This window comes from Camelus ferus, chromosome X (genome assembly GCF_009834535.1).
Source record: "Camelus ferus isolate YT-003-E chromosome X, BCGSAC_Cfer_1.0, whole genome shotgun sequence".
NCBI lineage: Eukaryota > Metazoa > Chordata > Mammalia > Artiodactyla > Camelidae > Camelus > Camelus ferus.
The window spans coordinates 50367197-50394254 of NC_045732.1; the positions used below are offsets into that span (position 1 = coordinate 50367197).

The following is a 27058-nucleotide window of genomic DNA, read 5'->3' on the forward strand; positions in this document are numbered from 1 at the left end:
ACCCGGGGAACCGCAGAAGGTTTTCGGGCCAAGAGAGGCAGGACTCAGGGACAGCCGACATGTTCTCTGGCACTTAGCACCCAGGCAGGGGCGGGGTCGAAACCTGAATCTGTGCCTAAGGGCTTAGCAGCTTCAAAGGCCAGATGGAGACTTGTTTACAGCCCAAGGCAGTAATGATCTTTCTGCCCTGATACTTCAGCGAACTCTAGTCACCAAGACAAACAAGGGGCTGAGTATTAGCACGGAGCAGGGGTAGGGCTGTTCCGAAGCCTTCACCCAGCCTGCCTGGGGAACGAAGACCCGAGGTGAAGCAGCAGCTGCACACAGCAGCGGAGAGACTGGCACTGCAAGAGGGCGGGTGGCCATCTGCCTTCCTGGCAGGAGTGCAGCACCTGACCACGGTGCTGGTAGGGGGCGCGACCTGTCCACCTACCTCTCCCAAATGCAGCATCTGACTGAGGCATCTGGAGTGGGAGTGACCCGCCCGCCCACCGATAAGGAGAGCAGCACCTGACCACAGTGTTGGGAGGGGGAGCGATCTTCTTGCGGACAGACAATGGGAACAGCACAGATGAGGGGCATCAATGGAGGGCCTCTGTAAGCAGCAAGCAGAGTTCCCGAAATAGGGCGCAGACAGAAAGACTTCTCGATAAAATCAATAAGAATGCACACTCTCCATGAAACACCCTCCTCTTTTCTTTAAATCTTGTTTTATCTGTTCTATTACCTTTATAATTTTTACTTTTTAAACACTTATATATGCCTCCAGTTTTAACAACTTTAAAATTTTTCTTTTAAAATATTTTCATTATTATTATTTTTTAAAAATCCACCTCCTTTCATTTTTAATTCTCTTGGTTTTGATTTCCTGTTATTGATTACACACAGGTTTCAAATTTTTTTTGCTATTTTCTCCTTTCTTAAAGGTTTTTATAAGACATCTCAAAACAATTGCTATTCTGCTTCAAATTGCCCTTCTACTGACTTTAAAAATGGAAAGATATTCCATGCTCTTGGATTGGAAGAATCACTATTGCTAAAATGGTCACACTGCCCAAGGCAATCTACAGATTTAATGCAATCCCTATCAAATTACCCAGGACATATTTCACAGAACTAGAACAAATCATAATCAAATTTATATGGAACCGTCAAAGACCTAGAATTGCCAAAGCATTACTGAAGAGAAAGAAAGAGGCTGGAGGAATAACTCTCCCAGACTTCAGACAATACTATAGAGCTACAGTCATCAAGACAGCATGGTATTGGTACAAAAACAGACATATAGACCAATGGAACAGAATAGAGAGCCCAGAAATGAACCCACAAACTTTTGGTCAACTCATCTTCGACAAAGGAGGCAAGAATATACAATGGAATAAAGACAGTGTCTTCAGCAAATGGTGTTGGGAAAATTGGACAGCAGCATGTAAAACAATGAAGCTAGAATACTCCCTTACACCATATACAAAAATCAACTCAAAATGGATCAAAGACTTAAACATAAGACAAGATACAATAAACCTCCTAGAGGAAAACATAGGCAAAACATTATCTGACATACATCTCAAAAATTTTCTCCTAGTAGAAATAAAAGCAAGAATAAACAAATGGGACCTAATTAAACTCACAAGCTTCTGCACAGCAAAGGAAACCAGAAGTAAAACAAAAAGACAACCTATGGAATAGGAGAAAATTTTTGCATATCAAACCGACAGAGGCTTGATCTCCAGAATATATAAGCAGCTCATACGACTTCATAAGGAAAAAACAAACAACCCAATCCAAAAATGGGCAGAAGACCTAAACAAGCAATTCTCCAAGGAAGACATTCAAATGATTAATAGGCACATGAAAAAATGCTCAATATCACTAATTATCAGAGAAATGCAAATCAAAACTACAATGAGGTATCACCTCACACCAGTCAGAATGCCATCATTCAAAAGTCCACAAATGACAAATGCTGGAGAGGCTGTGGAGAAAAGGGAACCCTCCTACATTGCTGGTGGGAATGCAGTTTGGTGCAGCCACTGTGGAAAACAGTATGGAGATTCCTCAAAAGACTAGGAATAGACTTACCATATGACCCAGTCATCCCGCTCCTGGGCACATATCCAGAAGGAACCCTACTCCAAAATGACACCTGCACCCCAGTGTTCATAGCAGCACTATTTACAATAGCCAAGACATGGAAACAGCCTAAATGTCCATCAACAGATGACTGGATGAAGAAGTGGTGGTCTATTTATACAATGGAATACTATTCAGCCATAAAAACCGACAACATAATGCCATTTGCAGCAACATGGATGTTCCTGGAGAATGTCGTTCTAAGTGAAGTACGCCATAAAGAGAAAGAAAAATACCATATGAGATCGGTGGAATGTAAGAAAAAAAAAGAACATAAATACAAAACAGAAACAGTCATAGACATAGAATACAAACTTGTGGTTGCCAGGGGGCAGGGGGTGGGAACGGAGAGACTGGGATTTCAAAATATAGAATAGATAAACAAGATTATACTGTATAGCACAGGGAAATCTATACAAGATCTTATAGTAGCTCACAGCTAAAAATAAAAGTGACAATAAATATATATATATGTTCATGTATAACTGCAAAATTGCGCTCTACACTGGAATTTGACACAACATTATAAAATGACTATAAATATAAAAAAAAATGTTAAAAGAAAAATGAACAGCTGGCAACCATAAGAGTGATTTCACCTTAATGAAATTACACAAAGAAACAAGCAAACAAACAAAAACCTGTAGGAGAAATGAAACAAAACCCACCTACTTTCAGTTGCTCAGTTAGTATCTGTTAAATTAAAATGTAAGTATTTATTCAACATGCCTCTTTATCTCAGTCCCTAACAGTATCTTACCTGGATCAACCAAAGCTTTGTTAAATATTTCTTTAAGTTTCCTACTCTTCACATTCCTTCCTTGAGCAAGATTTCTGTACATCTCATAGCCTATGATCATAACACCACCATCTTCTTGCCACCTCTGCAGCATGTAGCTTCTTTCCTGAGGACGTTTCACAGTTGCTAATTCAGAGACCTTTTGTGGGAATACAAAGATTTTTAAAGGTAGGAATGTGTGAATTCTAAACATCCCCACTGAAATATGTATCACTGATAATTAAAAATCTTTTTCTTTTACTATATGAATTTCATGCAGTTCTTTTAATAATAGGAAACATTTAAAATATGATACCTCAAGCTTCTCATCATCCTTTAATCCCTCTTGCCACTTCTCAAATTCATTCATCCAATTCAAAGCAGTATTAAGAGGACAAACCACTAAAGCTGTGCTGAAATCCAGTTTGTCACACAAAAGAACTGTATGAAGAAAACTTACCACCTACAAGAAAACAAATTAAGTTTGTTTATCTTCATTTATCTACAAAAACGTCAATAAATTAAACAACCTTACAATTTAATAGTTTTTTTTTTTGGTTTAAAGAAGAAAGCAACCGACCAAAGGTCACATTTCCAAACCAGGCAAAGTATAATGAAAAAGATATTAACATATAAAAAGATGTAACACGTTCAACTAGATGATACATAAGGTCCTTCCAACTCTAAAGCTCCATAAGTCTATGATCAATAATAATAATACAAATATAAGAAGTAACCACACCAAAAACAGCTACTAAGTCCCTGGTCCCCAAGGAACATCACTTCAACATTCAGAAAATACTACTGCCCATGTATGTTATGAAGTACTTTTCCACTGTAAAGTTTTCTGTCTCACTGAGTCTAAAATAACTGTCTTATGGCTTTAAATTATATATATGTTCATATATACACACTAATTTCACATCTCTGCTGCAACTCCTGCATTCTTCCTGCAACTTCCTGCATGTAGAAATGTAGTATCTTAATAATGAAAAATATATTATGTTATTACTACTAAAAGATAACAAACTTAAAAAGCTGTAGGGAAGTTAATTTCCACCTCAGGATCTTTGTAGTTTTACTGGCTATCCCTGTAACTCCATTCCTTCACTTCATTAGGATCACTGGTTCAAACATCACTTCTTACAAGATGCTTTCCCTCTCTTCTTTAAACACTTACTACCTGAAAGTACAAATTTCTTATTTTGTCTGATTAAATTCTTTCTCCTTTACCAGAGTATAACTCTTTTTCCTCCACCAGAATATAAGCTTCTTAAGGAAGAAATACTGTTATTCTTCTTCACTGCTTATCTCCAGCCCCTACAACTGTTCCTGGGACATAACAGAATCCAACACATATTCCTAAATTAATGAATGCACAAAAACAGAATAACTTCATGTTCTTACCTGTAAAGTCTTACCAAGGCCCATGCAGTGGGCAAGAATGCATCCTGAACCGGGAGATTTCTTAGTTTTTTTTACAGACTCACAGCAGCAATCCCACATAAACTGAACACCTAAAAAATGACAGCTTCATTAAGTTAAATTTAAATGCCTAAGTTAAAAAACCTTCCTTCGTAAACACATAAAAACATAACCAAAACTTTCAAGAAATAGAATTTTTTAAAAAGAGAGATAAGGAACCTCTTGAATATAAATGAGATCCCCTCACCCCTCAACAAGGTTAACTAGGAAAAAAGACAGTGAACATAGGCACACAACAGGTGACTCTGTTTCACTCATCTAAGCTATTATAGCAGAACTTCTCCATTTCCTGAGATGATCCAAAGAGACTTATGACAAATCTAAATAGAAACTTTATCAAATGAGGTACAGATTCATATTAAATACCAAAAACTTTCAGGTTTTTGAGTCAATCAGGGGGGAAAACCCAGGAGATATATTCATCACTTCTCCTTTTATTCAACATTAACAACTAAACAAGAAAAGGGGCTTTGTGCTACCCAAGGAGTAGGAACTATAGAACTTTCCTTTATGAATCATTCACATACACACCTCAAAACTGACTTACTGATTCCACTCTGATAAAGCAGAGGATAGGGATAATTTGGTATCTTTCCAATACAAATGTAGGAATATTATTAACAAGCATACTTGAAAATGTTGAAATAACATTTCCTAAAGAAGGATTTTAGCTAAACTACCCCTACCCCAAACCTTACCTTAGTCAACCACTGCAGATTAGGTGGAATACATTTGCTATGTAAACCTATTTGTGAGTGGCACACACTTCCCCTTTTATAATACATTTTCTTTGCAATCATTTAATTTTGTTCTTCCTCATTTGATTACACACTCCATAAGGACAGGGATCATGTTTGTTTTTCTCACCAGTAAAAGTACCTTCAGTACTTAGCAGAATGTGAGGCACACAGGAAACACCAAATAGTGGTAAAATGTAACTAAAATACTTTAATCATGTACTAGTCTCTTACCATCTACTTGATGGGGTTTCAATTTGATAACCATATTTCTATGAACCTGCACTAAAGGTTCTTTGGTTTCTTCATCTTCATCTAAAACTAGCTTGGTTGTTATTGGACACTTGGTGGGTGAAGCATCTTCAATTTCTATCACCTACAAGAAAGAGAAAGTATAGATATTTAAGCTCACAGAAATCTCTCAAGCAGTGGTGGAGTATGAATATTATTAAAGTAAATTTTCCAAAATACAGATAATCTACTTCCACACCATACATCCAATATTTTCTTTCAGTAAGAGCAGGACAGATCACAGGTTTACATGTTTTCCAAAATCAAAAACTCCCACATGACTGAACCAGTGTGGTAATGTCAGTAATTCAGCTTATTGGTTCTCACTTTGAACCATCTCAACACATATGATACATAGAGCTGTGAGAAAAGTAGTGCTCTAAATTAATCTACGACACCACCATTAAAATTTGAATAGGCAAATGGATCCCAAACAGGAATGGTTCTATTCTTCTAGAGGACATGTGAAAATGTGCACGGTCACTTTTGGTTATCACAATGACAGGTCAGGACTGACATTTAATGTAGGCAGAGGGGAAGGTAAATATAAATGCTCCACAATGCAAAAGACAACCCCAAACAAGAACTGTCCCACCCAAGATGCTAAAAGACTCCCACTGAAAAACCGTGTAAATATGTGTTGTGAAAAGGAAAAACTTTTAGAAACATGGGTTTGAAAACCACAGACTCAAAAGCATGACAAGAACATATACTACCCTCTAAATGCAAAAGGGAAATAATTATCTGAAGTCTCTTATTTAAAAGAAAACTTAAATAAATGCACATGAATACATGTGGATGTATATATATTTTTACTATCTTATCCTAATGACTATCCATTACATAGTATACTCAAGAACTGTATAAGGTAGGTACAAATATTGCCATTTCACAAATGAAAAAAAAAACTTGAGGACAGAGAAGTTAAATAACTTACACAAGGTCATACAACTATTAACTATCACAACAGTGAGACTTATACCCAGAGTTAGGCTCCAGAGTCCATGCTCTTAATCACTATGAAATACTACTTTAATAAAGGAAATATTTGTATAAATCTTTATTGTTCCATGAAAATGAATAAAGATTCGTGATTTTAAAACTATAGACATTATGATGTTTAAGAAATGAAATTTTATGTAGAATAGATAAACAAGATTATACTGTGTAGCACAGGGGAAATATATACAGGATCTTGTGGCGGCTCACAGCGAAAGAGAATGTGACAATGAATGTATGTATGTTCATGTATAACTGGAAAATTGTGCTCTACACTGGAATTTGACACAATATTGTAAAATGACTGTAACTCAATAAAAAAATGTTAAAAAAAAAGAAGTGAAATTTTAGCCAGTATTTTTTTCATGTTTAGAACTATAACTAGGGATGAATAGATTATTTAATATTCACTACAGAACAGTATAATAAGCCCTGTTACCCATTACTCAGCTTCAAAAATTATCAACTTCTAGTCAGCTCTGTTTCACTGACAGCCTCCCACCCATTCTCCAAAATCCCATAAATGATTTTGAAGCAAACCTGAGCAAGGATGTTATTTCACCTGTAAATGTTTTAGAATGTCTCTTTAAAAGGACACATTTTCTTTTTAAGACCATAACTATAGTACCATTACTGTATGTAAAAATTTTAATAACTCACAAATTGGTAATAAATTACCTGGATAGATACTGCACTTATATAAAACTGTAAATTATATACAAATCAAGATTAATACTAGGAGACAGTGTGGTAGAGTGTAAATAACACAGGCCATTTAGATCCGAGTTCCATTTCAACAAGTTACTTAAATTCTCTTAGCTTCAGTTTCTCCATGTACAAACCAGGAAAGATTATAAATAGCCCTCATGGGTTTGTTGTGGAGATTAAATAAGGCAACAAATACAAAGTATCTGGCAGAGACTAAGCATTCACTAAATTTTTACTGTTTCCTCGCTTGGACATGTCCCAGCTTCATATTGCTGGGCAAAGACAAATGGAAAATTCTCTAAATGTCTGTACTGTTTGCAAGGTGTGGTAGGCAGAATCCTAAAATGGTCTCTAAAATCCCTGCCCTCTGGTATAAATACCCTATATAAACCCACCCCCTTGAATGTAGTTGAGATTTGTAAACTTGATGGGCTATCAGTCTTATAAATGGACCATTAGTCATTAAGCCTTGATTTAATCAAAAGGGAGGTGCTCCTAGGTGGGCAAAACCTAATCAAGCCCTTTAAAAGACAGAAGTGCAAGGGATGCTCTCTTACTGGTTTCAAAGACAGGCAAATGGCCATGCTGCAGAGAGAAGTCTCTTGTAGCTAAGGACCTTACTGCTACAACTACGAGAAACTGAATTCTGCCAAGTGACCCATAAAAGGATACAAAGTCTTAGATGAAAATTGCAGCTCTAACGTCTTAATTTCAACTTGGTGAGGCACTGAGATGACCCAGTAGAGCCATGCTCAGCTAAGCCACTCTCAAATTTCTGACTTAGGACTGTGAAATAATAATTCTGTCTTGTTTTAAGCTAAGCTTGTGGTACTTTTTAAATGCACAGTAGAAAATATACAAAGTTTTAAGTAAGACTTTGGAACCATATGTCCCTAAGTGATACGTATGATATTTTTGTTATTAAGGGTTGTCTTTGGAATTGGGGATTAGTGAATCTTCATCCTAAACAGAGAAGATAATTTATAAAGAAATTGTCTACCTATTAGTCACTAACTTGATATGTTTATGCACTCAAACTACAACTTAAGGAATGTTTACATAACTAATAATAAACAGACGTAATGAAATGTGAGAATTTAGGACAAATGATAAATTAAGCTATAGTGAAAAAAATAATAAAGAAATAAAATATATCCCATGTCTTAATTGAAAAAGGAAAAGAAAAAAATAAAAACAATGAAACTTACAAGCTTCTACACAGCAAAGGAAATCATAAGTAAAACAAAAAGACAACCTACGGAATAGGAGAAAATTTTTGCATATCAAACCGACAGAGGCTTGATCTCCAGAATATATAAGCAGTTCATATGACTTCATAAGAAACAAACAAACAACCCAATCCAAAAATGGGCAGAAGACCTAAACAAGCAATTCTCCAAGGAAGACATTCAAATGATTAATAGGCACATGAAAAAATGCTCAATATCACTAATTATCAGAGAAATGCAAATCAAAACTACAATGAGGTATCACCTCACACCAGTCAGAATGCCATCATTCAAAAGTCCACAAATGACAAATGCTGGAGAGGCTGTGGAGAAAAGGGAACCCTCCTACATTGCTGGTGGGAATGCAGTTTGGTGCAGCCACTGTGGAAAACAGTATGGAGATTCCTCAAAAGACTAGGAATAGACTTACCATATGACCCAGTCATCCCGCTCCTGGGCACATATCCAGAAGGAACCCTACTCCAAAATGACACCTGCACCCCAGTGTTCATAGCAGCACTATTTACAATAGCCAAGACATGGAAACAGCCTAAATGTCCATCAACAGATGACTGGATGAAGAAGTGGTGGTCTATTTATACAATGGAATACTATTCAGCCATAAAAACCGACAACATAATGCCATTTGCAGCAACATGGATGTTCCTGGAGAATGTCGTTCTAAGTGAAGTACGCCATAAAGAGAAAGAAAAATACCATATGAGATCGGTGGAATGTAAGAAAAAAAAAGAACATAAATACAAAACAGAAACAGTCATAGACATAGAATACAAACTTGTGGTTGCCAAGGGGGCAAAGGGTGGGAAGGGACAGACTAGGATTTCAAAATGTAGAATAGATAAACAAGATTATACTGTGTATCACAGGGAAATATATACAAGATCTTGTGGTAGCTCACAGAGAAAACAATGTGACAATGAATATATATATGTTCATATATAACTGAAAAACTGTGCTCTACACTGGAATTTGACACAGCATTGTAAAATGATTATAAATCAATAAAAAAAATGTTAAAAAAAAAAACCATTAAGCCAGCACACTGAAAAGCCTGAGCCCAGTTTTTGCCAATGGAGATAAGGGACCAGGATGCATGACAGAATATTAGGGACCAGACTGACCCTCCCGCTGTAATCAATTAGAAAAAAAAGGCAAAACATATCAAACATTTTCAGACTTCGGCTAACAGGTACCAACAGGACACTGATCCCTGAGAGAAGCAAAACCAACAAGTAGGGCCCTATATTTCCCCTTGACTGTTGTCTAAAGGCACATTCCAGAATCAAGGGTAAACCAAGTAGAACACTGGAGTGCTCTGAGTTGAGGAGACAGAGGTTAAACTGAGATGGCTGGAAGAACTACAGAAAGAAACTACAGAGAACTACAGAGGGAAAAGAGCTACACAAAAAGACCTCCAAAAATCAAAATGGGAATATTAAAATGCACATGAGGAGTAAAACTCCACAAGGTCAAAGTGTGGCCAAGAAGTTGCAGGCTAAACAGTCCTCAATGATCATATAGGTCTCGAAGGCATTAAATTTCAAACAAGGCAATGTATAACTCAGGGCATTTAGTAGAGACCAGAGAAAGGCCACACATTAGCAGTGGGGCAAAACCACCCATAAACTAAAGAGTATTTAGGACACACCTTATCAAAGTTTTGTTAAAAATACTGAAATACTTAAACTGAATTAAAGTGCCTTAAATGCCTAAAGAGAACAATGTCAAGCCCTCTCTCATAGAATACAACACAGAGACACTCAACAATATCTAATTTACAATGTCTATTTTTTAATAAAACATCATTACATGTGTCAAGAAAGAAAAATATGAACAATAACCAAGAGAAAAATCACTTAAAAATGGATAGAAAAGTGAGAGATGTTCAAATTGGCAGGCAAGCACCATAAAATAGCTATAAAATGTATTCCAATACTGAAAAGAAAGTATGAATGTAGTGGGAAGAGAAATAAAAGATATATAAGAAAGAACCAAATGGAATTCCTTGAGATAAAAAATAAGTATTTAATATGAAAAATTCACTTAATTAGATTAACATCATTTAAAAAAGAAGAAAAGACTAAAGGACTTGAAAACAAAGCAAGAGAAACTATCTAAAATGAAATACAGAGGGGAAAAATGAAAAAAAAAACAGTGGGACAATACCCAACAGTATAATATATATGTAAATATAGTTCAAAAGAGAAAGAGAATAGAAAAACTTATCTGAAGAAATAATGGTCAAATCTTTCCAAAAATTTGATGGAAACTACACACCCACAGATCTAACAAGTTAAAGGAACACCAAGCAGGATAAAGACTAAGAAAGCCATAACCATCAATTCCTGAAAGCCAGTTTCAAATAGACAAAATCTTTTAAAATTAATTAAAATAATCTTTAAAAAAAACACATTACATATATGGGGGCAGGGGTGGGAAATAAAAATAAGAAAGACCACAAACAACATGTTATAAAGAATCAACATTTTTAAACAGATGTAAGAAAAAACTAATAACTTGGAATTCTATACCCAGGGATTATAACTTTCAAAAATGAAGAGAAAAGGTAGATGTCAACAAAATGATGGACAAGAAATCTGGAAGCTCTTTGTTTCTGCACAGAAATGTTAAAAAAAATTTTTTTTTAATCTGAAAGTCTCTGAACCAACTTTGTCAGAGTTCTTGAAAACACTCAAAGGTCTATAGCAATCAAGTGAATGCCCAGTCAAGAAAAAGTCATCTTGAAAATGGTAGAAAAGTTTTGTGATACTTTTACATGCCCTAACTCCATTATCTCCTGGTGAGGTGATGGTCTTATTCTTGAAGCAGCAGCAGCCTGGTTGACAGCTGCCTCCTTCAAACTGGAGGGAGAACAGAATTTATTTGCAAATTATTGCGTATATCTGTTCGAACCTGTCTGGGGTTAAATGAAGAAATGACATATTACTGTTGTCACTCTTTCACCTAACTTGAAATTCTGGTGGAAAAAAACAGAAGGCACAGCTATTAATAAAAACAAACAAACAAAAAAAACAGTTATAAGGCAACTATAAACCCATAGAGGGCAGGGGCAAGATATTTTAGGTAGAGACATACAATTGACCACGTAAGGCTCAGAAAAGAAGCTGGGATGAGAATCCTTGAGAATTTAGGACATTAAAAAACAGTAAAATATACAGGAGAATTTTAAAAGCCATGTGTATGCCCAGCAAGACACATGCTCAGAAAAAACCCGAGAAGACCTTAAGTTTTGACATCACAGTGATCCTCAGCTCCAGGGTTATAACACTATAATAGTCAAATGCCCAATTTGTAATTAAAAAAAAAAAACTCTCACCATACAATGAAATAGGAAATATGGCCCATTCAAAAAACAAAAACAAAAACAAAATAAAACAAGAGAAGCCATCCTTGAGAAGTCCCCAGCAATGGAATTAATAGACAAAGATTGTAAAGCAATTGTCTTAAACGTGCTAAAAAATCCAAAGGAAACTGTGGACAAAAAACTAATGGAAGAGAAGAGGGTACAGCTCAGTGGTAGAGTGGGTGCTTAGCATGCACAAGGTCCCAGGTTCAATCCCCAGTACTTCAATTATAAAATAAATAAATACATAAATAACCTAATTACTCACCACTCCAAAAAAAATTGTTTATTTAAATGAGTCAACTAGTTCATGATTTTAGCCAAAGGCTGTGACAAAACACAAGATCATGTTGAAAGTAAGGAATAAAAAGCATAATAAAGACTTAAACTACAGGCAAAGAAATTTGTAACAACAACAAAAAAAAAACTAAGGGGAAGAATCAGCCCAAATGTCCATCAACAATGACTGAATAAAGAAGCTTAAGTACTTTTATACAATGAAATACTACTCAGCAATTAAAAAAAAGAATAAAGTAATGCCATTTGTGGGAACAAGGATGGACCTGGAGATCATCATTCTAAGTGAAGTAAGCTGGTGGGGAGGGTATAGCTCAGTGGTAGAGTGCATGCCTACCATGCATGAGGTCCTAGGTTCAATCCCCAGGATCTCCATTTAAAAAAAAAAAAAAGAAAAAGAAAAACCAAGTAAATAAACCTAATTACCTACATGCCTCCCCACAAAAACTAAGTGAAGTAAGCCAAAAAGACAAAAATATCATATATCACTAATATGTGGAATCTCAAAAAAAAAAAAAAAAGAGGACACTAATGAACTCATCTATAAAACAGAAAAAGACATGCAGACATAGTAAACAATTTCATGGTTACCAGGGGAAAGGGGGTGGGAAGGGATAAATTTGGGAGTTTGAGATTTGCAAAGGTTAACCACTATATATAAAAATAGATAAACAACAAATTTCTTCTGTATAGTACAGGGAACTATATTCAATATCTTGTAGTAACCTTTAATGAAGAAGAATATGAAAATGAATATAAGTGCATATATCCATGACTGGGACATTATGCTGTACACCAGAAATGGACACATTGTAACTAACTATACTTCAACTAAAAAAATCAAAAAGAACAGCAGTGCCTACCCAGAGAATGAGAAAAAAACCACCAACTATGGGAAATCAGGAAAATGATATACGCCCAAAATGAGACTATCAACAAAGAAGTAAAAATTATAAAAAGAAACCAAAAACACACACAAAATCTGAAACTGAAAAAGATAATAAAGTCAAATAAAAAATTCAAAAAGGACCCATGTATGAGCAATCAGAAGAACTACCAAACATAAAGATGTCAACTGAACTAATCAAGTCTCAGCAACAGAAAGGAAAAGGAATTAAGTCAGAGACCAAGATACTGGACAGCATCAAGCAGACCAATATATACATAATGAGAGCCCAAGAAGATAACAGGGGCAGAAAGGTTATTTGGAAAAACAATGGCAAAAACTCCCCAAATTTGAGTAAATACCAGGATCTGCAAAAGAAAGAAGTTCAATATATCAAAGAGAGATAAACTAAAAGAAACCTGTACTGAGCACATTATAATAAAACCTTCAAAGTACAAAGACAGAGAGAGAGCAGCAAGAAAGAAGTAATTTGTCACTTACAGGGATAAACAATAACATTATCTGGTTTTTCACATCATAAACATGAAGGCCATAAAGCAATGCAATAATATATTTTAAAGTGTTGAAAGAAAATAAATTCTCAACTGAGAATGTTATATCAAACAAAAGTGGTTTTATCACTATTCCTTGTGTCCTTGTCAGGACACAAAACAAAACTTAATAAATTTTTAAAAATAAGAATCATAAAAATTGTCTTTTCTGAGCTCCACACAAAAACTACTAAAACTAAAAAAAGAAATCAGCAAGGCAAAAGGATACAAAATTAATGTACAAAAATCAGTTGCATTTCTTTACACTAATGATGAATCAACAAGAAAAGAAAGTAAAGAAACAATCCCTTTCAAAACAGCACCCAAAGTAATAAAATACCTAGGAATAAACTAACCAAGGAGGTGAAAGACTTATACACAGAGAACTACAAAACATTGATTAAAGAAATTAAAGAAAATTTAAAGAAATGGAAATATATCCCATGCTCCTGGACTGGAAGATCAATAGTGTTTAAATGGCCATACTGCCAAAGACAATCTACAAAATCTGATTTGCTGCAATCCCTATCAAATTACCCAGGACATATTTCACAGAACTAGAACAAATCATATTAAAATTTATAAGGAATCACAAAAGACCCAGAATTGCCAAAACATTACTGAAGAAAAAGAATAAGGCTGGAGGAATAGCCCTCCCAGACTTCAGACAATACTACAGAGCCACGGTAATCAAAACAGCATGGTACTGGAACAAAAACAGACATATGGATCAATGGAACAACAGAGAGCCCAGAAATGAACCCACAAACCTTTGGTCAATTAATCTTTGACAATAGAGGCAAGAACATACAATGGAATAAAGACATCTATCCAGCAAATGGTGTTGGGAAAACTGGACAGCAGCATGTCAGGCAATGAAGTTCGAATACTACCTCACACCATACACAAAAATAAACTCAAAATGGATCAAAGACTTAAACATAAGACAAGATACAATACGCCTCCTAGAAGAAAACATAAGCAAAACATCTCATACATCTCAGCAGTGTTCTCCTAGAGCAGTCTACCCAAGCAATAGAAATAAAAGCAAAAATAAACAAATGGGACCTAACTAAATTTATAAGCTTTTGCACAGCAAAGGAAACCATAAGCAAAACAAAACAACAACCTACAGAATGGGAGAAAATTTTTGGAAATGATGAAACTGACAAGGGCTTGAATTCTAGAATATATAAAGAGCTTATATGACTTAATAAGAAAAAAACAAACAACCCAATCCAAAAATGGGCAGAAGACCTAGACAACCAATTCTCCAATAAAGACACATGAATGACCAATAGGCACATGAAAAAATGCTCAATATCACTAATTCTCAGAGAAATTCAAATCAAAACTGCAATGAGGTATCACCTCACACCAGTCAGAATGACGATCATTCAAAAGTCCACAAATGATATATGCTGGAGAGGGTGGGTAGAAAAGGGAATCCTCCTACACTGTTGGTGGGAATGCAGCCATTGTGGAAAACAATACAGAGATTCCTCAAAAGACTAAAAATATTCCTACCATATGATCCAGCAATCCCATTCCTGGGCATATATCCAGAAGGAACTCTAATTCAAAAAGACACTTGAACCCCAATGTTCATAGCAGCACTATTTACAACAGCTAAGACATGGAAACAACCTAAATGTCCATTGACTGATACTGGTTAAAGAAGATGTGGTATATTTATACAATGGAATACTATTTGGCCATAAAAAATTACAAAATAATGCCATTTGTAGCAACATGGATGTCCCTGGACAATGTCATTCTAAGTGAAATAAGTCAGAAAGAGAAAGAAAAATACCATACGATATCACTCATATGTGGAATCTAAAAAAAAAAAAAACGGCAAATGAATTTATATATAAAACAGAAACAGACTCACAGACATAGAATACAGACTTGTGGTTGCCAGGCAGGAGGAGGGCGGGAAGGGATAAACTGGGAGTTCCGAGATTTGCAGATACTGACTGGTATATATAAAATAGATAAACAAGATTATACTGTATAGCACAAGGAAATATATTCAATATCATGTACTAGCTTATGGTGAAAAAGAATATGAAAATGAATATACAAAAAAATAGAAAAAAATCAATAAAAGCAAGAACTGGCTTCTTCAAAGGAGAAACAAAGTTGACCAACCTTTGGCCAGGCTCATTAAGAAAAAAAGAGGGGACTACTGTCAACAATTATATGTCAACAAAGTGAACCTTTCTACAACGATACAGCTTACCAAAATTGAATCAATAAGAAACATTATTTAAGCAGACCAATCAATAGAAGTGAAACAGAATCTGTAATAAAAAAAACTGCCTGCAAACAAAAGTCCAGGACCAGATGGTTTCACCGGGAATTCTACCAAACACACGAAGAACTTACACCAATCCTTCTCAAACTCATCAAAAAGACTAAACAGAAAAGAACACTTCCAAAGTCATACTATGAAGCCACCATCATCACCCTGATATCAAAACCTGTCAATGACACCACAAAAAAGAAAAAGAAAAAAAATTACAGGTTAATATTCTTAATAAATATAGATGCAAAAATCCTCAAGAAAATATCAGCAAACCAAATCCAACAACACATAAAAAGGATCATACACCATGATCAAGTTGGATTCATCCCAATAGAACAAGGACAGTTCAACATATGCAAATCAATCAATGTGATTCATCACATTAACAAAAGAAAAAGCAAGAAACACAAGATCAACTCAACAGATACAGAAAAAGCAGTTGACAAAATTCAATACCCATTCATTCAGCCTAAAAACTCTCACCAAAGTGGGTACAAAGGGAAGATATCTCAACATAATTAAAGCCATTTAAGACAAAACCAAAGCCAGTATAATACTCAACAGTGAAAAGCTTAAAGTCTTCTTGCTAAATTCTGGAACAAGGCAAGGATGCCCACTCTCACCACTTCTATCCAACATAGTATTGAAAGTATTCATCACAGCAATCAGACAAGAAAAAGAAAAGAATCCAAACTGGAAAGGAAGAACTAAAACTGCCACTGTTTGCAGATGACATAATACCATACATGTAAAATCCTAAGGATGCTAACAGAAAACTATTAGAGCTCATTAATGAATTCAGTAAAGTTGCACGATAAAAAATTAATATACAGAAATCTGTTGAATTTCTATACACTAACAATGAAATACCAGAAAAGAAATTAAAGAAACAATCCCATTTATCATCACATCAAAAAGAATAAAATACCTAAGAATAAACCTACCTAAGGAGGCAAACGACCTGTACTCTTAAAACTATGACACCGATGAAAGAAACTGAGGATAACAGAGATGGAAAGATATACCATGTTCTTGGACTGGAAGACTCAATATTGTTAAAATGGCCATACTACCCAAGGCAATATACAGAGTCAATGGAATCCCTATCAAACTATCAATGACATTTTTCACAAAACTGGAACAGGAAATGTTAAAATTTGTATAGAAACACAAAAGAACTCAAATAGCCAAAAGAATCTTGAGAAACAAGAATAGAGCTGGAGGAATCATGCTCCTTAACTTCAAACTATATTACAAAGCTACAGTAATGAAAATAGTATAGTACTGGCACAAAAACAGACACATAGATCAATGGAACAGAAAAGAACGTCCAGAAATAAACCCATACACTTATGGTCAATTAATCTATAACAAAGGAGGCAAGAATATACAATGGAGAAAAGACAGTCTCGTCAATAAGTGATGCTGGTAAAACTGGACAGCTATCTGTAAAAGAATGAAATTAGAACATACTGTAACACCACATAAAAAATAAATTCAAAATGGATTAAAGACCTAAAGGTAAGACAGAGTTCTACAGAACTCCAAGAGCAAAACACAGGCAGAACACTCTCTGACATAAATCACAGCAATATTTTTTGAACCAGTTCTTAGAGTAATGGAAATAAAAGGAAAAATAAACAAACGGGACCTAACTAAACTTAAAAGCTTTTGCACAGCTCATACAGCTCAATATCAAAAAACAAGCAATCCAATCTAAAGATGGGCAGAAGACAAAAAGACACATTTCTCTTAAGAAAACTACAGATGGCCAACAGGCACATGAAAAGATGATCAACATCACTAATTATTACAGAAATGCATATTAAAACTACAATGCAGTATCATCTCACATCAGTCAGAATGGCCATCACCAAAAAGTCTACAAATAATAAATGCTGAGAAGATGTGAAGAAAAGTGAACACTCCTATATCATAAGTGGGAATGTAAACTGGTACAGCCACTACAGAGAAGAGTATGGAGGTCCCTTAAAAACTAAAACTAAAGTTACCATATGATCCAGGAATCCCACTCTTGGGCATACAACCAGAAGAGATAAAAACTCTAATTTCAAAAGATACATGCACTCCATTGTTCACAGCAGCACTATTTACAACAGTCAAGATATGGAAGTGACCTAAGTGTCTAAGTGAATGGATAAAGAAGATGTGGTATATAAATACAACAGAATATTACCTGGCCATTATAAAAGAATGAAAGCATGAAATATTGCCATTTACAGCAACATGGATGGATCTAGAGATTATCACACTAAGTGAAGTAATTCAGACAGAGAAAATATGAATACTATATTACATTACTTATATGTGGGATCTAAAAAAACGATGCAAATAAACTTATCTACATAACAGGAACAAACTCACAGATATAGGAAACAAATTTATGATTACCAAAAGGAAAGGCGGTGCAGGATAAATTAGGAGTTTCAGCTTAACAGATACGTATTACTATATGTAAAATAAACAACAAGGACTGACTGTATAGCACAGTGAACCATATTCAATGTCTTATAATAATATATAATAGAAAAGAATCTGAAAAAGAATGTGTGTGTGTGTATATATATATATATATATATATTGCTGAATCACTTTGCTGTACACTTGCAATTAACACAGTATTTTAAATCAACTATACTTCAATAAAATATTTTAAAAATAAGAATGGAAAGCAGGAATTTGATGAGATATTTGTACATTCATGTTCATAGCACCATTATTCAAAACAGCCAAAAAGTAGAAGAAACCCAAGTATCCATCAACGAATAAATGAACAAAATGTGGTATATGCATACAATGTATCACTCATCTTTAAAAGAAATGAAATTCTGATAGTCAATATAACATGGGTGCATCTTCAAAAACATTTGGCCATGTGAAATAAGGTAGACAGAAAACGACAAAAATTGTATGAGTCCACTTACGTGAGGTACCTAGAATAGGCAAATTTGTAGACAGAAAGTAGAAGACAGGTTACAAGACACTGTGAAGAGGGGGATGAGGATTTATTGCTAAATGAGTACAGAGTTTCTGTCTAGGGTGACGAAAAATTCATGAAAAAGAGTGGTGGGTGGTGATGGTTACATAATATGTATTTCACTGAACTATGTACTTAAAAGATAATTAATGGATAAAGAATTCGTGGTATGTTTATACAATGGACTACTACTCAGCCATAAAAAAGAATAAAATAATGCCATTTGCAGCAACATGGATGGAACTGTAGATCATCACTCTAAGTGAAGTAAACCAGAAAGAGAAGGAAAAATACCATATGATATCATTCATATGTGGAATTTAAAAAAAAAAAAAGGAAAAGAAAAGGAAAGGACAATGTGATGTCATCTATAAAACAGAAACAGATTCACAGACATCGTGAACAATCTTATGGTTACTGGGGAAGGGGATGGGAAGGGATAAATTTGAGAGTGTGAGATTTACAAATGTTAGTCACTATATATAAATATAGATTTTAAAAAAGTTTCTGCTTTATATCATAGGGAACTATGTTCAATATCTTGTAATAACCTTTAATGAAAAAAATATGAAAACAAATATATGTATGTATATGCATGACTGGGACATTGTGCTATACACTAGAAATTGACACATTGTAACTGATGGTACTTCAATTTAAAAAAAAGTTAAAATAGTAATTTTTTTTAAAAAGAACCCAAGGAAGCACAAACGAGAGAAGTTATACCAATATGTAACAGGATACTTCAATTCAGTGAAAATGATGGAACAACCTAAATATACACCAAAGATTTGGCAAGGAGAGCATTGACAGCAGTACATCCATTCAACAGATAAACTGTGTTGCATTTAAGTGCAGACACAATGGAGGGAGGACAGAATACTATCCAAACATTAAGTAAAAGGAAAAAAGGCAATTTGAAGAAAACTACAAACATATATACATTAATCTGTGCATTTCATTGTGTTTCAAAAGCAACTGTACACTTTGGCACGTTTCATTGTATATAAATTTTACATAAAAAGAAAAACTTGTAAATAAATATGAATGCTAACTAAACATATACATGCTAAAGCATTTGGGTTAAGTGAAATGATGTCTGCAATGAACACTGAAATGCATAAAAATATGATGGATAAGAGATATTATTAGAGAAATAAGAACGTGATAAATGAAGTACAGTAAAATATCAACAGAACAATGTAGGACATGAGTTTATTAGAAATCACTGAAATTATGTCAATCTTGTTGTATGCTGGAACTTCTCATGGTAAAATGCTTGAAAAGAAAATGATGTGACTATATTATTATCATATAGAAGAGATTTCAGATGAAGTAAAATTATCAGAGATAAAAAAGCGAGGTTACTTACTGATAATGGGTCAATTCACTAGAAAGATATCATAATCCTACATGTACATGTACCTAACAACAGAGCTTCAACCTATTGAAATAAAAAAACTGGACAGAACTACAAAAAGAAAATGACAAATCAACGATTATGACCTTGGAGACCTCAACAATGCTCTCTCTACATTAGACAGAATATTATTAAGGATATAGTATCCTTAATAATGAATCCTTAATCAATGAATATAATCAACCAACATAACCTAGCTGAAATTTATAGACTATTTTCACCCAACAACAGCAGGATGTATACATGGAATATCCAGAAAGAAAGATCATTTTCTGGGTCATAAATTAAATTAGAAAAGATTCTGAACAAAGTAGAAGTGAAACACACAGTATCAAAATTCATACAATGCAGTATTTAAAACAGTATGCACAGTGGGGAATTTTACACCTTTAAATTATATATTAAAAAAATAGCTAGAATCCACCTTATGTAGCTAGAAAAAGAGCAAATTAAAACCAAAGAAAGGTGAATAAAATAAAAATAGAGTAGAAATCAATGAAATTTGAAAAAGTGAAATAGAGAAAATCAAAAAATCCAAAGCTGAAAATTGCCAAATCTCCAGAGACTAATCATGACAAAAAAAAAGGCACAAATTATCAGCAGAAATGAAAGATGAGATGTCATGACAAGGCCCACAAAAAAACTTAATAAGGGAATAGTATCAACACATTTCACCAACAAATATAACTATTTAAATGAAATGGACAAATTTTACCAAATCAGATCTAAGGAGAAACAGTCTAAAAAGCCCTACATTTATCAAACTAAATATGCTTAAAATTTTTTTAAAAACTCAGAAAACTCCAGACCTGTAGCTCCACTGGAGAATTCTATTAAACATTTAAGAATGAAGTATCTATCCTACAAACATGCTTTAAGATGACAGATGAGATAGAGCACCTCCCTACTCACTTTATATGAGAACAGTATTACTGTGATAGCAAAACCAGAAAGATACTATGAGAAAAGGAATTTACAAACTAACATGCCTACTTAAAATTGAAATAAAACTCCTGCTGAAATAATACAGCAAGAGAAATACAACAATATAGAAAAAGAGTAATATACTATGACCAATCAAGGCTTATTCTAGCAATGCAAGACTATTTTTCTAGGTCACTCCAACAGATACATTTAAAAGAATTTAAAGAATTTAACCACCCATTTATAATTTAAAAAAGAAATAAACTATAATTTTGAAAGAAATTTATAAAATGGTTTTCATATAGACAACATGATTGTATATGTAGAAAATCTACCAAAGAATCTACCCCAAAAAAGTTACTAGAATTAGTAAGAGAATTCAGCAAGGTCACAGAACACGAGGTCATTAAATCACCTAAAATTTCATTTACTATGATATCAGAAAACATAAATTTCTAGGGATAAATTAAGAAAAATATGTGCTAGGTTTATACAATGAAAGCCATAAAACATTGCTAAGAGAAATAAAAGGATAACTAAATAAATGGAGAAATATACTATATTTATGTAACAGAAGACAGAATACTGTTAAGATGTCAGTGATCTCAAGATTTAACACAATCCCAATAATAGTTCCAGGAGGAGTCTTGTAAAAATTAACAAGATGATACTAAAACTTATATGGAAATGCAAATAACTGAGAATAGCCAAAACAATTCTGAAAAAGTAGAACAAAATTGTAGGAGTTACAGTATCTAATTTCAAGACTTAATATAAGGTTACAGTAATTAAGACAGTATGGTATTGGCTTAAAGAAAAATACAAACATAAGTATCCAAATGCAACACATATGTAGTAAGACATTCTTAGGATCCTGATTCACACCAACTATTTTTAAAAATCACTACTATGTTTGTGAGAAAAGTGAATGAATTTGACTATTAACTAGATATTTGATGATACAAAATTACTATTAATTTTTAAGTGTAATGATGGTACTGTGGTAATGTTTAAAAGGTCCTTATCTTTCAACAGTATACTCTGAACTATATATAGATGAAATGATATGATTACTGAGCCTTCTCCAAAATAATCTGAAGATTAAAGAACAGAAGACACAAGACTGTCCATGTGTTGGTATTTGTTGAAACTGTGTAATGGATACATAGAGATTTATAGTAACATTCCTTCCACCAGTACATTTGATTAATTTTTTACAAGAAAAAGTTTTTTCAAAAACTTAAAATCCTTTATGGATTTAAGCAATACTTTTTTAACACTTTTCTTCCCCAAATAAAACACTCTGGTGATCATTCGAGAATCCCAACTCTTTCCATGCACCTAATTATATTACTATAGCCTAATGAAGATTTTAAAGTTGCATAATATACTGCAAACAGGGAAAAGTAACTGTAACTAAAAATCTGTGGTTGATTACAATACCCTATTCTTGAAATATATCTATGAATCTATGAATGTCATATATTAAAAAGAAATTCTAAATAAAAATTAGTTTACTTCTCTCAATTTCTCTCGCTCACGCTCCCTCTCAGCGATACGTTTTCGCCTCTCTTCCTCCTCCTTAAGAGCATTCTGTGTTTCTGTTCTCAGTTTATCATCTTTAAGAATCTTTCGAATTTTCTTTCTGCCTTTTCCAGGAGACTTAGAATCATCATTTTCATCTTCTTCTTCCTCTTCATCTTCATCTTCTTCTTTATCATCTTCTTCAGAATTACTCTATGGAATTTAAATGATCAAAGGTAAATACTACAAAGCTGTCTAATTTATCCATTTCATATTCCAATAATTAATATACCAAAAAAGATGGAACAAAATATACTGAAAAGCTTCAGAATTATACTTTTCAATAAAACAGAGTGTTTAAAAAAAAAACCCTGAAAGGGGTACAAAGGACTGGAACAGATATTCTCCAAATAAAACATAGAAATGTACAATAAGCACATGAAAGATGTTCAACATCACTTGTCATTAGGGAAATTTAAATCAAAACCACTAATTAGATACTACCTCACACCCATTAGGATGATTATTTTGAAAAAACAGAAAATAATAAGTGTTGGTGAGAATTTCAAAATATCTGAAGCCCTGGTGCATTGGGAAAAGTGTGACAGTTCTTCAAAAAGTTAAACAGAATTACCATATGATCAGCAATTCCACTTCTCCAATTATAACCAAAAGAATTAAAAGTAGGAACTCAAACGGATATTTGTACACCCGCATTCACAGTAGCATTATTCAAAATAGCCAAAGGTAGAAAAACCCAAATGTCCATCAAGAGATGAACGGATGAACACAATGTAATATATACATACAATGGAACATTATCCAGCATTAAAAAGAAAGGAAACTCTGATACATGCTACAACATGGATGAACCCTGAAAACGTTATGTCAGTGAAATAAGCCAGGCATAAAAGGGCAAATATTATGTGACTCCATTTATACGATGCACCTAAAAAAGGCAAATTCACAGGAATAGAAATTAGAAGTAGAGGTTATAAGGGGCTGGAAGTAGGCGGGAAAGGGGAGCTACTGTTTAATGTGTACAGAGTTTCCAATTATGAATGTAATTAAGGCCACTGAATTGTACATTTTTAAAATTGTTCATTTTTAAAAAATGAACCCCTGCAAAAGAGAACAGGATGGACAGAATAAACCATTACAGAGGAGGACTTGTACTCTATATAATTTTGCTTATATACAAGAAGCTTAAATTGACTAACTTAACTGCTAAAAGAAATTTATTCACATGAGTTATGTTTTATGTCTTCAGACAGCACATCAATTCTGTAGCCCTAAGAATGCAGATAATGAATCAGCATAGCTTAAAATTTCCATTAGATTTAGTTAAGAAACAGAAAAAGAATGATAATACATCAAAGTTAATACTTTTGCATATTTATACATTCAATAAATCAATCTACAAAAGTGTAAAATGTAAATAAATCAGTAAAATTCAACTAATGAACAGAATACAGAAGCGGTAATAACATATTTTACTATGATCTACTGTAACAGTTATAATTCAAGCACATGGTAAATCTCAGTATTACCTTGTTTTCACTGGATGAATCTTCTTGAACCTTAATGCGTCTCCTTTTCTTTTTCTGTTTATAACTTCGCTGATTTTCTTCCAACTCTGCTTTCTTTGCAGACCTAAAGAAGATTTAAAATGCAAAATAAAATATTTCATGATGAATTTCCTTAAATGAATTATGTACTATTTCAGAACTGTTTTTGTTTGCATTCCCCCAAAAAGATAAAGGAAAACAAAAAGCAAAAAAAAACTTCAGTAGGTTCAAAAGGATAACCCTTAATTTGAAATCCACTGATCAACATTTTAAGTTATTCAGAGGGGGAGGTTTAGCATATGAGTAATAAGATGGATGGAGGGCCTTTAGAAATATAAATGGCCAAAATACACATGAAAAATATTCACCACCTCTTAAAAAAAACAAAGCAGATTATAAAAGTTAGACACTATTCTCTTCATATCAGCTCATATAAATTTAAAAAAGAAACCAGTAACAACAACTTTTGGTGAGAAAAGTACTTCTGCACTTAGAAATTGGTATACAAAATTACACTAATCTATACAGTATGTTCCTGGCATAAAGGATAGACATACAGATCAATGGAAGAGAAATGAGAGTTCAGAAATAAAACTTTAGGGGAACAGAGGTACCCAGTACCTCCATTAACAAAAAAAAGAAAAAAAATGCAAAAAAAAAAAAAAAAAAAAAAGAAGAGAGAACTTTATATTTATGGTCAATTGATTTTCCACAAGGGTATCAAGACAATTCAACAGGCCAGTCTTTTCAACAAGTGGTGATGAGACAACTGGTTATCTACATGCAAAAGGATGAAGTTGAACCCCTATCTTGCACCATGTAAAACATTAACTCTGTATGAATCATAGTTTCCCTAAGATATATGTTCTTTTTTGTTTTTTGTGGTTTTTTTTTTGTTGTTGTTGGGGGGAGGTAATTAACTTTATTTATTTATTCTTGGAGGAGGTACTGGGGATCAAACCTAGGACCTCATGCATGCTAAGCACATGTTCTACCACTTGAGCTATACCCTCCCCTTATATGTTCTATCTAACAGGCTGCTCATTTTTTTTATTGTTAAAAGAGTAAAGGAATGGTTACTTACATATTCTGCTAGGGGAAGAAAAATTTATGAATTTTCATACAGTATGAAAATATGTATGACAAGCCTTAAAACTGCACAACTTTGACCCAACAATGTCACTTTCAGAAATTTACTCTAAGGAAATAATCAGACAAGTGTGTGAATACACACACACGCATATACATGAATGTATATGTGTGTATATTTTATGTATATTACATAGTAGTGTAATAAATATATTACTGTAACTCTACATGGAATATGTAAATATTTTATGACAGTAGTATTTATAGTAGAAAATACTGAGAACCATCTAAATATACAAAACTAGAAGCTTTTTTTCTTTAGGGGGGAGGTAATTAAGTTTATTTATTTTTTTAAATGGAGGTACTAGGGATTGAACCCAGGACCTTGTGCATGCTAAGCAGGTTCTATACCACTAAACTATACTCTCCCCCAAGAAGCTTTCTTAAATAAAATTTCATGGAGATTATAGGGGGAAAAGAGTCAAAATCCTAGGTATAAGAGCTAAAACTATAAAACTTGTCAAAGCAAACAAAGCCATAAATCTTTGTGACCTTGGATTAGATTCTCAGATGTGGCACCAGAAGCACAAGCAATCAAAGAAAAAAAACCAGATAAATTTGACTCATCAAATTTAAAAACTTTTGTGTATAAATGGATACTGTCAAGAAAGTGCAAAGATAACCCACAGAACAGAAGAAACTATCTGCAAATCATACATCTGCTGTGGGTCTTGTATTCAAAATATAAAAAGAACTATTACCAATCAACAATAAAAAGACAACTAAATTAAAAATTGGGAAAATAATTATGATAGATGTTTCTCCGAAGAAGATAGACAAATGGTCAGTAAGCACATGAAACAATGCTCAACATCATTAGTTATTTGACAAAAGCAAATCAAAATCACAATGAGATGCCGCCACTGCATACCCCCTAGGTTGTCTATAACCAAAAGAACAAAAATGGTACATTTTGGTAAGGATATAGTGAAATTGGAAGCTTGGTACATTGCTGGTAGGAATGTAAAATGGTGTACCACTGTGGAAAACATTTTGGCAGTTCCTTAAAAAGTTAAGCACAGTGTTACCATATGACTATGACCAAACAATTCCACTCATGGATACTGTTCCTATGAACAAATATGAAAACAGCATACTGTGTAAACATCGTATACAAATGTTCATAACTGTATTAGTCATAACAGCCAAAAAGTGGAAATAATCCTAATGTCCATCAACAGATAAATGGATAAACAAAATGTGGTATTATCCATACAATGGAATATTATTCAGCCACTGAAAGTAATGGAGTAGCCAGGTAACCTCAGTAAGATGGTGGATGAGTAAGTTTCAGGCTCTTGTTCTCCCACAGAAACACAAAATAAACAACATATGGCAAAAAACAAACAAACAAAAAACCCAAAACCAAAACCAAAACCAACTATGTGAGAACTCTAGAAACCAGTTAAGAACCTGCAGCAAACAAGTGAACATCTAACCATGAGTTACACTTAAAAATGAGAGGAAATTTCATAGCATTTCTGCTCAAATTGGCCCCATCCCTTTCCCTGCTCAGCTCAACAAGGTCAGGAGAAAGCTGCCCAATTTCCAGCTCTTCCACAGGAAGGAAGAGTGGAACTTGCTTGCAACATTCTGGCTTGTCTAGGGGCTGCCCAAGAGACAGGATTCTGTCTCATCTAACTCACATGAAAGCACATGAAAAGATACTCAATATCACTAACCAT

The 27058-nt window shown here is 33.8% G+C and overlaps 1 protein-coding gene and 1 non-coding gene across 11 annotated transcripts in view; one reads left to right on the forward strand and one right to left on the reverse strand.

Moving 5' to 3' along the window:
- ATRX (ATRX chromatin remodeler) overlaps window positions 1-27058 on the reverse strand; it is a 229103-nt gene that overhangs the window by 96904 nt on the left and 105141 nt on the right. For all 10 annotated transcript variants that reach the window (XM_032475539.1, XM_032475538.1, XM_032475533.1 and 7 more), the window contains 6 exons: window positions 24207-24309; window positions 22651-22869; window positions 5368-5509; window positions 4319-4428; window positions 3228-3374; window positions 2894-3071 (listed from right to left, as the gene is read on the reverse strand). In XM_032475539.1, coding sequence (XP_032331430.1) covers window positions 2894-3071; window positions 3228-3374; window positions 4319-4428; window positions 5368-5509; window positions 22651-22869; window positions 24207-24309 — 899 coding nt within the window. The remainder of the gene's footprint in view (window positions 1-2893; window positions 3072-3227; window positions 3375-4318; window positions 4429-5367; window positions 5510-22650; window positions 22870-24206; window positions 24310-27058) is intronic.
- Window positions 12346-12417, forward strand: TRNAG-ACC. Its single transcript has one exon. It is a non-coding gene; the product is annotated as a tRNA-Gly (tRNA).